Raw genomic sequence first — 15,407 nt, forward strand, 5'->3', positions numbered from 1 at the left:
GCTCCTCAGCCGCCGCGACCCGGCGCCATGTGGGGGAACGGCAGCCGGGCCGAGCCCTGGGCCCCGCCGCCGTGCGACGAGTGGCTGTGCTCGGCGCTGCCGCTGCGGGCGCTCGTCCCGGTGACGGCCGTGTGCCTGGGGCTCTTCGCGGTCGGCGTGGTGGGCAACGTGCTGACGGTGCTGATCACCTGCGGGCACCGCGACGCCCGGAACACCACCGACCTGTACCTGGGCAGCATGGCGCTGTCCGACCTGCTCATCCTGCTGGGGCTGCCCCTCGACCTGTACCGCCTGTGGCGCTCCCGACCCTGGATCTTCGGGCAGCTGCTGTGCCGCTTCTCGCACTACCTGAGCGAGGGCTGCACCTACTGCACCATCCTGCACATCACCGCCCTCACGGTGGAGCGCTACCTCGCCGTCTGCTTCCCGCTGCGGGCCAAGGTGCTGGTCACCCGGCGCCGCGTCAAGGCCGTCATCGGCGCCCTCTGGGCCTTCGCCCTCCTCTCGGCAGCGCCCTTCTTCTTCCTGGTGGGCGTGGAGCAGCCCGACAACCGCACCGACTTCAGCCGCGAGTGCAAGCCCACCTCGCGGGCGCTGGAGTCCGGGCTGCTGGGCACCATGTTCTGGGTCACCACCTCCTACTTCGTGCTGCCCGTCGTCTGCCTCAGCGTCCTCTACGGCTTCATCGGGCGCGAGCTGTGGCGCAGCAAGGGCCGTCTGCGGGGCTCCGGCGCGGCCCTCCGGGAGCGGGGCCACCGGCAGACCGTCAGGATCCTGGGTGAGTCCCTCAGCCCCACGGCTGGGCCCCTCCGTCACCTCTCGGTCCCAGGAGCCGTCGCCCTGATCCAGGCTCCCACCTGCCCGTGGAGGCACCACCGCTGGCAGCGCAGCGCCTTTCCACAGACTGGCTCGTCTGAGGGCTTCTGATGGGATCTGATGAGTGTTTGTGAACATCTGAGGGGAGGTGGGAGGCAAACGGATGAGGTCAGGAGCTTCTTGGTGGTGTGTAGCAGTAGGACAAGGAGCAGTGGCCTAAAACCTGAACACAGGGAGTTCCATACTAACATGTCAAAGAGCTTTACGGTAAGAGTGATGGAGAGCTGGAACAGGCTGCCCAGAGAGGTTGTGGAGTCTCCTTCTTTGGAGACATTCAAGACCCATCTGGACGCCCACCAGTGTGACCTATTGCAGGGTACCTGCTTTAGCGGGGAGTTGGACTCAATGATCTCTTGAGGTCCTGTCAACGGTTTACAGGCGTTAGGCCCGATTCCATGACAAAGGGGACGGGGGACGCAAGGGCCCACGTCCCGGGAAAAGGGGAAAGGGGAAAAGGGTAGGGAGATGGCCCTGAGAGCAAAGAACAGTGGCAACAATCTGAGGAGAAACAAACTAATTTACTAAATAAGATATCGGAATGCAAAACAACACACTATAATACAATATAATTACAATTTAAGCTGATAAATCCAATACAGAGAGAGAGAACGTCCCAAAATCAAGGTAGGCCTTACTCTACTACCGACGATAAGACGGCTGGAGAGCGAGGTGCTGCCAAGATGAGAGACGGCGGAAAAAGGGACGAGGTCTCGTGATCTGCAAGTTTTTATACTGCGAGCTTTTATCTTTTCCCTCCGGCTGGAAATGGTAACAGAGGAGAAAAGTACCGTGGGGACTGTAGTAGTCCTTCTCTTCTGAGAACTAGGTACATCCACTACATGATGTTATGATGTGGAATACCAATAACCAAAAATCACAAAACCATGACAGGTCCCTTCCAACTCCTGCAGTTCTGTGAGTCTGCTTTCCTCTAGGACCAGGGCCAAAGTGTCCTCAGGGTCCTGTGGGTAGCACAGAGCTCACACACAGCCATGTGAGCCAGCACTCCCTGTGGGGTTCACTCTGACAGCTCAGACAAGTGCTCTTTTTCTGACTTTCATAGAAACGCAGAGTCCTTTGTGTTGGGAGAGACCCCTAAAGGTCATCTGGTCCAACTCCCCTGCAGTGAGCAGGGACACCTACGGCTCCATCAGGTGCTCAGAGCCCCATCCAGCCTGACCTTGGGTGTCTCCAGGGACAGGGCATCCACCACCTCTCTGGGCAACCTGTGCCAGTGCCTCAACACCCTTATTATTAAAAAAAAAAAAAAACAGTGGCAAGAGAGTGCTCATTGCTAACTTACTGGGGAAGCTGCCCTGGGCAGAGGCAGGCTCTCCAGCAGAAACACATGCATCCAAACTCAGAATCTGCCAAACCATCTTTCAAAAAGAAAGCAGTCGCCCTTTAGTCCCAAGGCTGACAGCTGGCTTGATGCTATTCCCTTTTTCAACGGTGAGAGCTATTTATTTCTATACATATTTCCATATATCCACATATTTCTATATATGTTTGTTTCTGTATGATAATTCTTGCTTACCTCAAGGGAGCTGGCAGCATTCTGCATGTGATGTATTCCAGGCATAAACTTGCTTTGGCTTTATTCCCTTTGCTAAGCTCTGAGAAACATGAGAGATCCTCCACAAATGATTACTCGGTTCACTTGCATGCATTTATAAGCAAGAATGATTAAACTTGTGGATACAGCGATTTATTTTGTAGTCACCCCATAGGTGACACTTGAAACCACACACCTGGCTGTTCCACGTCTGCTTCAGCTGTGTTGGCTGCTGTAACAACGTCTGAATGTGGTAAAGGTGCTGTGCTAAAACTGCTCTGCTCTGTGGTCTTGTTTTGGGAGCTGAAATGTAGGAGTAGCGCTGTAAGCAGCAGCTCTGTGCTTCCACAGAGACACCTCTCCTAATTCCGACTTGTTTCCATGTCATCTGTGTGACATTACAGGCGTTCCCAGGGGAATCCTTGTTGTTCTGATCCCGTCGTACAGACGTGATGCTTCTGTTACATTTCTCTCAGCAGACTCAGCAGCTGTTGGAGATTGGCTGAGTTTTTATCAGTCACCTCTTAATCCAAAGGCTGACAACTGGACACAGTGCTGGTCTCATTTTCAACAACTGGATGCCACTTATTTCTGTATATCATTTGTACCATCTGCAAAACCAGATGGAACTGTGTGAAAGAGAAGGCTGCAGGAGAGCTGAGAGCTGCCTCTCAGTATCTAAAGGGGGGCTGGAAGAAGGAAGGGGACAGACTCTTTAGCAGAGTCCACTGTGAGTGGACAAGGGAAAGGGGTTTCAAACTAGAACAGGGGAGATTTAGACTGGATATAAGGAAGGAGATTTTTACAATAAGAGTGATGAGGTGCTGGCGCAGGTTGCCCAGAGAGGTGGTGGATGCCCCATCCCTGGAGACATTAAAGATCAGGCTGGAGGGGGCTCTGAGCTGTAGGTGTCCCTGTTCATTGCAGGGGAGATGGACTAGATGGCCTATAAGGGTCCCTTCCAAATCATGTGATTCTATGTTTCTATGAAATTGAGATTACGAGGTAGTTGATGGATTGACTTGCTCCTTAACTATGGTTTGTATTATTTTGTCTTGTAGCTGTGGTGATTCTGGCCTTTGTAATTTGCTGGTTGCCTTTCCACATTGGCAGGATCATATTTATAAGCACCCGGGACACCAGGACGATGCTGATCTCCCAATACTTCAACATCTTTGCCTTGCAGCTGTTCTACCTGAGTGCCTCCATCAATCCCATCCTCTACAACCTCATCTCACAGAGGTACCGGGCAGCAGCCTGCAAGCTGCTGCTGCCATGCCGGCGCGTGAGAAGGGCTCTGGTGGGATCAAAAGTGTCCAGGGGCTGTACAGAGACCAGCAGCGGCATGAGACACAGGTAAATGGGCAGCTCCGAGGCTGCGCCCCAGCACTGGGCTTCATGAGGCATTCCGTGCAAGGAAGGGCGCTTCCTCCTGCTAAGAGTCACAGAAGGGTGGACATCTGCCAGGGCTTTGGTAGTTTATAACTCTTTGTATGCTGAAATACTTGGATTTTTGCCCACTGAGCAAGCAGGGACCATAAAATAATGAGAATGATGTGAAAGCCAACACAACAGGAAAAGCTGAAGGATATTACCAGTAAAGCTGTGGTTTTGGTTTATTTTGTGTTGTTCGATCACATTTGTTCTCTACGATTCCCGGTGCTTTCTAAACATCTTAACATCAAGGACTGCAAAGCAAGGAGCGACTTGCAGAGCCTTTGCATTTTTAAAGAGGTTTTCTCATAAGGCGATGGACACAGAAGGAATTGCCCACTATCGTCAGCACTTTCGGAAGAAGAAGATGCATATTTTTATTAACCAGTCTTGTAACCATGAATGGGAGTCTCCAGGACAATTGAACTGACTCTTCCCCTGGGAAAGCGTCTCCTCTGCATGCAGCCCTGTTGGTCTGCCCCATGCCATTAAACACATGTCTTAATTACTGGCAACCAATTTAGATATCACTGCTTACATCCTCTTGACAGTGTTTGGTTAGCATTAGTGTGTAACCACCCGGCACTGGGTTATCCCAGTACAGAGGTCGTGAGGTTTGAGATTCCCTTGGGGTAAATTAAGGGGAAACATCAACAAATGGTTGTTTAACAATTTCATTCAAATTATTTATTGCCCGATGATTTTTGGTGATATATAAGAAATTATAGAATCATGGAATGGCTTGGATTTGAAGGAAGCTTAAAAATCATCGAGCTCCAACCCTGTCCCATGGGCAGTGCCACCCAACAGCTCAAGCTGCCCAGGGTCCCATCCAACCTGGCCTTCAGCGCCTCCACGGATGGGGCACCCACAGCTTCTCTGGGCAGCCTGTGCCTGTGCCTCACTGCCCTCTGAGTGAAGAATTTCCTCTTCACATCTAACCTAAATCTCCCCTCTTTTACTTTAAAGCCATTCCCTCTTATCCTATCACTACCAGACTGTGGAAACAGTCAGTGCTCCTTCCGCTTATAAGCTCCCTTCAAGTACTGCAAGGCCGCAGTGAGGTCACCCCAGAGCCTTCTCTTCTCCAAGCTAAGCAAGCCCAACTCTTTCAACCTTTCTTCACAGGAGAGGTGCTCCAGCCCTCTGATCATTATTGTGGCCCTCCTCTGGACTCAATCCATCAGCTCCATGTCTTTCTTGTGCTGGGGGCCCCAGGCCTGGACACAGTACTGCAGATGGGGCCTCACGAGGGCAGAGCAGAGGAGGACAATCCCCTCCCTCTCCCTGCTGCCATCCCTCTGTTGATGCAGCCCAGGATACTGTTGGTCTTCTGGGTTGCAAGAGCACACTGCTGGCTCATGTCCAGCTTTTTGTCCACCAGGACCTACGAGTCCTTGGCAGGATGGCTCTCAATGAGTTCTTCTCCCAGTCTCTACATGTATCTGGGATTTCCTTAGCCAAGGTGTGAACACGTTGCACTTGGCCTTGCTGAACCTCATTAGGTTCACACGGACCCTCTTTTCAAGCCTGTGGATGGCAGGATGACATCCCTTCCTTCTGTCATATCAACTGCGCCACACAGCTTGGTGTCATCAGCAAACTTGCTGAGGGTGCACTCAATCCCACTGCCTATGTCATTGATAAAGATATTAGTGAGTACTGGTCCCAGGATGGCCCCTGGGGGACACAACTCGTGATGATAATTTATGATGATATGCCTTGTGTTATGTTATAATACACACACTGTAGAGAGGTAGAAAGGAAGGGGTACCACCACTGTGGGACCCAGCAGTGTCCCAGCAGTCCTCATGGTGGGCACACCCCAGCTGGCAGTCTTCTGTGCTCACACAGCCGCCTTGAGGAGGAATTCAGTCACCATTCGTCAATAGGTCTGAGATCTTCTGCGGCTGTCAGCCCCCTCTAACGCTGTGATGGAGGTATGGCCCTAACCCTCTGCAAGTGCATTTCAAGATCTGGGGTACTCTGGAAATGGGTGGGTGGTTGGAGGGGGTCTCGCTCTCCCCCCACCCAAATGACCGTTCATTGGCCCCCTGTGGTGTGCAGCATAGTTGGTGGGATCTCTTCTTCCCCCACTGTTATTTGCTGGAACTCAGCAGGTCTGTGCAGTCTCACAGGATAAGGATTTGTCTCTGGCGGAATGGCACCTCGCCTTGCAAGGCGTCCTCCTGCCGCTCCTTATCTCGTTACTGTGGTGATCTCCTTTTACTCTTCTACCGAGTGCTTGGGACATTAACCTTCTGCTTCTCAGTCTCTTCCACAGTGCTCTGTCACGTTATGCTCCTGTGGTACGATGCACCGAGGTAGCTGAGCTCCCCTGGCTGAGCTGTGCACGCAGTGTGCTGGCTGTGCCAGGACCTACAGCTGCATTGCAAGCCATAAAACGATGTGCTAGCTTTGCTCCAAAGGTCTACAATACAAACTTAAGCTGTGCAACTTAGGCACAAGTGCTTGTTAGGCAAGGAGGGCTACAGGGAGTCACAGTGCCATTTCTTTGGAGAGTGACTACATTTTACCTGTGTCTTACCCACCTTCCTCCTGGCTGTAGTGAGATAAGCCTGGAACAAAAATCAATGCAGTGAGACTGCACTTAAACACACGTACTTAGTACGTCCTGAAGTTTACCATCTGTCCAACCTGAAATGCCAAGACGATTCAAAATCCAGCTTAGGAATCTCAACACAGCAGAGCTGAACCCAGGCCTTCTCCAGCCTTAAAAATGTGACCAAACTCTTTATTTGACTCTGAGTCACCAAATGAAATATCTGAAGATGGAAAGCTCCCTAGCTCCCGGCGCACACATGGAGTATTCTCCTTATATCAGCTTCGCTACATCTTTGGGGCTGGGTTGGTTTGCTTTGGCTGGGTGGTGCTCTTCAGTAAAATGCCTTGAGATGGCAGAACAGCTGGCACATTGCAGAGGTGGGAGGAAGAAAGGAAATCTTTGTCGCACTGCTGGGCGGCCACGCAGCCCTCTCCTGCGTGCCTGCGGTCTGCTGGTGATGCCTCTTCTTTTTCCTCTGGCTGCTGAGCTGCACTGGTCCCCACTGCCCACTGCTGGGGTGCGTGGCACCTCCCTGCACTTGGCATCCACTGCTGGGGGTGCAGAGCCACAGCAGCATCCTCCTGCTTCCCGCGGCAGGCTGCGAGCAGGGGGTCTGGTGTGCTGGGCAAACCGTTTGTATCCTCGTGATAAATACCCTGGGGGGAGCAGTACAACAACACATGCAGAAAACTGCATTTGTGAGCTTGTAATGCCTTTTAATTAATGCTCCGTCCCCATTAGGACATATCCTTCAGAAATAAATCGATTTGGCGAGTTTCCTCAGAATGACCAGGCCTAGCACTGCTGTCTGTGGCAGTCAGCACCAGGCTGAGCAAGAAGAGAGGCTGCAAACAAACAGCAGCGCTGGGTTATTTGTCCCTGCAGCACTTCACAGGTGCAGCTTGGCTGTCTTCAAAAGAAATATTTCAGAAGCCCTTTGTCTATGGACTATTAGGAAAAATGGCAGAGAGGTGCAGAACAGCCTTAGCATACAAAGAAAAATGACGGTAATGGTAAAAAGAGAGAGAAGTGGGGGAATCTGAAAGCAAAGCACGAAGAATGGATGAAAACAGAAAGCGCGTCCTCACGCATCTTGAAGGATCACTTACTTGCACTGAAATGCATGGGGGGAAATCAGTGATCTTACACAGCACACAGATGACCCTGGAGACTTCTTGCAGACCGTAGTTAATTGTACCCATACAGACATTAAACCAGGGACCAGAAAGTCACTCTCCAACTTTCATCTTAATTTGAAGCTATCCAATTTCTATAATCATCGTGCAGCTGTACGCTGCACACAGAACTCCACAATAAATTCAAGATATGATATTCCCTTGGTTTCACATAACTTCATTTGCATTTGCAGTCACTGTTTCACTTAACATGGCTCTAAAATAAAATCCATCTTAGCTTATCCAAATTAGACAATAGCTACTAGAAATCTATTCTAAAAATTGAATTTCTATTCTAAAATAAATGTTGCGGAAAACTACTGTAAGTACCAGTATTTCTCTTCTTTCTTCTATTTAATCAGCTTGATCTGCTCGTGTTAATCAAGGAAGCACAGCACGGCTGAGGCTGGCAGGGCCCTCTGTGTCCCTCTGCTCCAGCCCCTGCCCCAGCAGGGACACCCAGAGCAGGGTGCCCAGGGCCACGTCCAGGCGGCTCTGGGAGATCCCCAAGGAGGAGACCCCCCACAGCCTCTGGGCAGCCTGTGCCAGTGCTCTGTCACTGCACAGCACAGCAGTGCTCCTGGTGTTCAGAGGGAACCTCCTGTGCTCCAGGTTGTGCTCATGGCCTCTGCTCCTGGCACAGGGCACCACTGACAGAGCCTGGCTCTGGCCTCTAGCACCCTCCCACAGGGATTTATGGGCATTGCTCAGCAAAGTAGACATAGGCATGAGGTACTCAGATTTAACTAAAGCTCCTTCTGGTTCGTGGCAACAAATGGGTTTTCTGGTCCATGTGGACATTCTGCATTTCTTTCTGGTCTATTACAAAAAAGCAAATCCTAAATTCCTTTCTCAAGTCTTCTTTGGAAGTCATATGAACCAGGCAAACACAACTAGTTCCAAGCACATCTTTTGCAAGGAATTACAGCCTTGAAATGTCCATTTCCAGAATGGTGCCACTCCAAAAAGCAGTTGGCAGGACCAGGACAGGCAGCACCCAATCTTCTTGGAAAAGGGGAGAAAGTGCAGGATGCTGTGAAGAGCACGGGGACACAGCACAAACCTTCCAGAGAATCCCAGTGTGGCCCAGCAGCTGGGGCATCGTACCAGCAGCATCTGCAAATAACAAAGGGTTTTGCTGTCCTTGTTTCATTTTGTGGGTTTTTTTTACTTTAGTGTATTAATGAGAACAAAACAACCGAAAAAAAAGAGAACTAGCCAGAGGGGCATAAAAACCTGAGCATTATCACTGCACAATATGGAGGTTTCACACACTCACAGAAGTTGATCTTCTGGGGAATGAAGACCTTAGAAGAGGCTCAAGATGTGGCTAAAATGATGCTGTCTGCAAAGGCAGTGTGCAGCTGGCCAGCAGAACAGAGAGGTGCAGGGACATGTGTTTTCTCCTACAGCCATCCCCTTAAAATCAGATTTGGTACTGTTGCTGCCTTGTTCCCACAGGAAACAAACGAACAAAAAAAAAAAACTGAGGACATGTCTGTGATTATACAAAGCTTTTATGAAAGTGGGAAAAGAGCTGGCTGCATAGTGAGCAGGTGTGACCAAAACTGCTCTGAATTAGCTGGAGTGATCAGATGTCACCCTTGGCATTAGGTCAGTTCAGCCTGATGTGAACAAGCCCTGACATCCCTGGCTCAGCACCTTGGATTTGCTTTGGCAACAGGCTTCACTTCACCAAAAGAAGCCACTTGTGTGTTGAAATGACTGCCTGCAGATACACTTTCAGTGCCTTAGGGAACAATTTACAATCTGGTGTCCTGTTATTATGTGCCACTGTGCATAAGCTTTGATGAGGCTTCCCTGGAGGTTGGGAGAGAACCAGTGGGAGCTGGTGGCTCAGCACAGTGTCTGTGCTATGGCTACACCAAGATGTGCTGTGAGAAGATGGAGGCAGAGATGAAATTAAGCCCTTTGGGCAGTTGGTACCAGTAGATCCTAAGATATTTTATCATGGGACAAAGCATAGCATTTCCACTATTACCACAGGCTCACATGCAGCTGTTGTATATCAGCTATTTCTGATTAGGGCGTGGTACCCTGATGGCACAGCAGGCACCAGCTTGCAATGAGGGGATGGCTATCAGGTGGCTGAGGCTCTCTGCAGCCTGCCCAGAGGCCACTGGTGTGACCCTGACATATCTCAAACCACTGGCAACAAAATAAACGTTTTCTGCTCCATAGTCTCTAACACAGGAACCCTCTGCTGACTCCATACGTTGGAGCTGATGCCACACACAAATCTCCAAGCTGGCCATCTAAGCCAGTGGTTACCAGAGCATTTGAAAAAGCCAACTTTTGGCTGGAACGTGGTTGTCCTGGCTTGGACAGTACTTGGCACTGGTGCTGTGTTCAGTTTTGGGCCCCTCACTACAAGAAAGACATTGAGGCCCTGGAGTCCAGAGAAGGGCAGTGAAGCTGTGAAGGATCCAGAGCACAAGTCTTATGGGGAGCAGCTGAGGGAAGTGGGGTTGTTCAGTCTGGAGAAGAGGAGGCTCAGGGCAGACCTTATCACTCTTTACAACTGCCTGAAGGGAGGTTGTGGTGAGTTGGGGGTCGGTCTCTTCTCCCAGGTAACAGTGATAGGTAATGGCCTTAAGTTGCACCGGGGGAGGTTCAGGTTGGATATTAGGAAAAATTTCTTCTCAGAATGAGTGGTGAGGCACTGGCACAGGCTGCCCAGGGAGGTGGTGGAGTCACCGCCCCTGGAGATGTTCAAGAACCATGTAGGTGAGGGACATGGTTAGTGGGCATGGTGGGGATGGGCTGATGGCTGGAGGATTCTATTAGAATCATTAAAGTTGGAAAAGATCTCTAAGACAATCTAGCCCAACCATCAAGCCATCACCACCATGCCCACTAACAATGTCCCTCCTCCGTAAGTCTCCTTAAATAATGCAAACCGGCTGTTTTTTTTGTTTATTTGTTTGTGTTGGTTATTTTTTAAGAGAAAAATCCTAAAGCAGAGTTGGGTGTTTTTTGCCTGTGTTGTGGTGGGGAGGGGACCCCAGGCAGATGTCACTGTAGAAGCGCCCTAGTGGACAACCAGCTGTGCGTCAACTCCTCCTGCCCTGCAGCCATCGGTAGGAACAACCCTCAAACCTCAGCACATCACCAGAGTGCAGCCCTGTACACATGTTTTAGAATCACAGAATATCCCAGGTTGGAAGGAACCCATAAGGATCATCGAGTCCAAGCCCTGGCTCCACACAGGACCACCCAAAAACCGAACAATATGGCTGAGAGCATTGCCCACACATGTCTTGAACTCCAGCAGCTTGGGGCTATGACCACTGCCCTGGGGTGCCTGTTCCAGTGGCTTGTTTCATTTACAGGGATTACCAGGGACAGGAGTGTAAACCATATGCTCCATTAAACGGATCATGAATAAATCAGTTCCGAAATCAAATGTTTATGACAATCAGCTTAAGTGACTTGCAGTCTCTGGAGGTTTGCAGGTTTTCTCTGCTTACCATCTCCACCATCTCGCAACCAACTGCACAGCTCCAGCTCTTACAAGGCTCTTTCAAGCTGTGCCTTGCTTTACGATGTGTCCTTTTTTCCTGGATGAATGCAATCCATTTAGAAAGTTTCTGTAAAGACCATTCTAACAGCATCTTCCTTGTCTTCACCTTTCAGTTCTTCATGGTTTCTCTCCCTCCTTGCCAGTCAGCTCTTTGCTGCTGCCAAGCAGCCTGTGATGCCCACCTCCATGTCCACATTAGCAATAGGCACTAAACTGCATTTATCTCCCTATGCTGAGTCTGCTCTGACTGTGATAGTAACCGGCAAGTGATTTTCCTGTCTTTATCTCAACCCATGAGCTTCTTTCATTGTATTTTCTCCCTGTTCTGTTGAGAAATGGGAGTGAAAGAGAGCTGCAGAAGGGGCCAGTGCTGAACAGAGTAACATTTGCTGCCTTCTGTGCTGCTTGGCATGAAGGGAGATGCCTCCTGCAGAGCACGGGAATGGGGAGGAAGCCGGGGAGGATAGAGGTGTCTGAAATCAGCCAAGCCTGGGAAAGGCCCAGGAAAATGCCGAATCACAGAATCATGGGGGTTGGAAGGGACTCTGGGAATCACCTTGTCCAACCCCCTTTTAAAGCAGGTTCCCTACGGTAGGTTGCACAAGAAAACATCCAGGTGGATTTTGAATATCTCCACAGCCTCTCTGGGCAGCCTGTTCCAGTGCTCCCATGCTCCAGAAGGCAACCGCAGGAAACAAGCCCTCTACTGCACAAAGCTACACTTTAACCCCTTTCTTCCTCTTACTGTCTATTCCCTCTTTAGGTATTTTCTTGCCACTAACTGATTTGGTCTGCAGTCCATTTTGCAGCTGTTAGTGAGAAAAAAACAGCTCTTCTCAGGAGCTGGTAACAGCCAGGCTCCATTTTCTTTCCATTTCCTTCTTTGCAGACCCTTCTGGCTTCATAAAGTACATGTGTGTGAGAGGAGCCATCTGTCTCTATGTGCAAATGTAACGGGGGGCTCTAGGAATACTGCATTTATTTCTAAATGGGAAAACAAAATTGAATTCTTGCCTCCTCATCACTGAAACGTGGGACCAAACTGTCAAGGGAATCACATAATAAAAAAAAACTGACGGGTAATCTCTGTTATGGGATGGGGGAAAATCCAGGCCAGACCCTTTGACAGGACACATCAGACATGCCCAGTCTCCAGCGTGCTGCTTTAGAAAACCTCCACGCTCCCCTCTGTTCCCTGCTCATTTATATGAGGTTTGTTTGTGCAAGTTGTAATCTGTACTGGAGTTATACAAATATCATCTTAAAAGAATTTAAGCACCTGGCAAATGTTTATCATCATCCCAGCTGTTCCACTTGCCATGTCACTTCTGAAAGGCATATTCATGTCTTTTCCTGAGCCACAGGAAACCTCATCTTGGCATTTTAATAAATAGGACACCACTGAGTGTCTGCAATTAAAAAAGTTAATTTGTGTGAGTCAACATCAGAGATTCAAAGCACTGTGCCAATGCCCCAATAGGTTCTCATGTTATCATTGTACATGTGCACACGTGCATGCACGTGCAAATTTTTGAAAGAACCTCGGACAGCACTGCAGATTAAATGCTTAAATAGGGGTATAAGATACAGTCAGTTAACATGTCGTGGTGAAACAATGGTTTATTCCTCAGCTACTGAATACATGGACAAAGACTTGGGATTAGCCTCTCCCCTTCTCATCTCTCACTCTCCTGGCACAATCCAAAACCCACTGCCTTCCTGTTTCTAGAGCAACACCACATTTTTATTGTGACTGAAGAAAGATATTCTCATTCACAGCAACGCTGACCCTCTGCTGCTTTCAACAGAGACACAAACTCCTCATAAGGACAGCTTCACAGGAAGGCAGACTCTTCTGAGGTGAAACACAGCAGCTCACTCCCAGGCTGCAAAGCAGAGCATGGAGTACAGCAAGCTCAGCTCCATAAGTCTGGAGAGTCAGAGCTCCCAGATCCAATCCCTAATGGGTACGTGCAACCCCTTCTTAAAGTGCATTGACATGAAGAAGTCACCATCTTGCTGGATGGCAGTAAATTCCTCTTGTTTTAATTAGCATCATTCATTCCTGTTTGTTTGCTTACTTGATTTTAATTATTAGATTAACAGAGATCTTTCTTCCCTACCAGACTGATGAGGCTGCAGGATGCATTTGGTTTTGCCTGACAGAGGTGGAGAAACTTTCTTCAAATGAGCTGTCGAAAAAGGAATCGCCAGCAGAAATTCCTTAAGCTTGGCTTGCAAAGATGAAAGAGCAGCTTGTTCTATTTGCATGATACAAACTAATAGCAGACATCTCCTATATGAACCAAAGTGGCTATGTGTTACAGTGATGTTTAATATCTCTCTTTCCAAGAGGAGTGTTTTTTGTTGTGCTTTTTTTTAAAAATCCGGAATCACAGAATCACAGAATGGCTTGGGTTAGAAGGGACCTCAAGGATCATCAAGTTCCAACACCCCGTCACAGGCAGGGCTGCCAGCTGCTAGACCATGACTAGGTCACGTTGCCCAGGGCCCCATCCAGCCTGGCCTTGAATGCCTCCAGGGATAGGGCACCCACAGCTTCTCTGGACAGCCTGTGCCAGTGCCTTACCACCCTCTCAGTAAAAACTTCCCCCTGACATCTACTCTAAATATTCCCTCTTTTAGTTTAAAACCGTTCCCCCTTATCCTATCACTATCTACCCGTGTAAAAAGTTGATTTCCCTCATCTTTATGAACTCACTTTAAATGCTGGAAGGCTGCAGTGAGGTCTCCCCACACCCTTCTCTTTTCCAGGCTGAACTAGCCCAGTTCCTTCAGCCTGCCTTCATAAGAGAGGTGCACCAGTCCTTGGATCAGGTTTATGGCCCTCCTCTGGACCCTCTCTGAAAGCTCCACATCTTTCCTGTGTTGGAGCCCCCAGACTTGGACGCAGTATACTGCAGATGGGGCCTCATGAGGGCAGAGCAGAGGAGGACAATCCCCTCCCTCTCCCTGCTGCCATCCCTCTGCTGATGCAGCCCAAGATACTGTTGACGTTCTGGGCTGCAGGTGCACACTGTTGGTTCATGTTCAGCTTTTCATCCACCAGAACCCACAAGTCCTTCTCCACAGGGCTGCTCTTGGTGAGTTCTTCTCCCAGTCTGTACACTTGCCTGGGATTGCCCCAACCCAAATGCAACCCCTTGCACTTGGCCTTGTTGAATTAGCTTCCTGTGGGCCCACTTCTCAAGCCTATCCAGGTCCCTCTAAATGGCAGCCCTTCTTTCTATTTTGTCAACTGCACCACACAGATTGGTGTCACCAACAAACTTGCTGAGGGTGCACTCCCATTGTCTATGTCATTGATAAAGACGTTAAAGAGTACTGGTCCCAGAATGGACTCATGTGGGACACCACTCATGACTGGCGTCCACCTGGACATTGATCTGTTGAGCAGCACCTACAGCCAGGGAGCTCCAGGGAACCCCTTTGTGCCTGGCTGATCCAGCCAGGTAGGCAGCAGTGATCTGCAAGGGCAAAAGCTTCTGATCTCTGACACTGTACTCTTGGCCAATAAATGAGGCAGCCAAAATTGTTTTCCAGCTAAACATAGTTGTTCAGAGTGCCAGCGCAACTGAAACACCAGTTTCCAGCAGTTCCTCAATGGGGAGAAATGACGTGGCTGTTATTTTTGCATAGGCATGAAGCGGTTTGTCAGACTTTGGCTTCTTGCTTCTGTTCTCCCACTTCCATAGTATCATAGAATCACAGAATCATAGAATCATAAAAATGTCCTGGGTTGAAAAGGACCTCAAAGATCATCGAGTTTCAACCCTCCTGCTGAGTCCAGGGTTGTCAGCCACTAGACCAGGCTGCCCAGAGCCACATCCAGCCTTGCCTTGAATGCCTCCAGGGACGGGGCATCCAGAACCTCCTTGGGCAACCTGTTCCAGTGCGTCACCACCCTCTGAGTGAAAAACTTCCTCCTAATATCTAACCTAAATCTCCCTTGTCTCAGTTTAAAACCATTCCCCCTTGTCCTATCGCTATCCACCCTCATAAACAATCATTCCCTCTCTTGTTTATATGCTCTCTTCACGTATTGGAAGGCCACAATGAGGTCTTCCTGGAGCCTTCTCTTTTCCAAGCTAAACAAGCCCAGTTCCCTCAGCCTTTCTTCATAGGAGGTGCTCCAGCCCTCTGATCATCTTGGTGGCTCTCATCTGAACTTGCTCCAAGAGCTCTGTGTCTTTCCTGTACAGGGGGCCCCAGGCCTGGACGCAGTACTCCAGATGG

At 49.6% G+C, this 15,407-nt stretch overlaps 1 protein-coding gene across 1 annotated transcript; it reads left to right on the plus strand.

Annotated features, from left to right (window-relative positions):
• Positions 7-4,962, plus strand: MLNR (motilin receptor). Its single transcript, XM_021376335.1, has 2 exons — positions 7-778; positions 3,493-4,962. The coding sequence occupies exons 1-2, from the start codon at positions 28-30 to the stop codon at positions 3,789-3,791; spliced, it is 1,050 nt and encodes a 349-aa protein (XP_021232010.1). The 5' UTR covers positions 7-27; the 3' UTR covers positions 3,792-4,962.

This window comes from Numida meleagris, chromosome 1 (assembly GCF_002078875.1).
Source record: "Numida meleagris isolate 19003 breed g44 Domestic line chromosome 1, NumMel1.0, whole genome shotgun sequence".
Lineage (NCBI taxonomy): Eukaryota > Metazoa > Chordata > Aves > Galliformes > Numididae > Numida > Numida meleagris.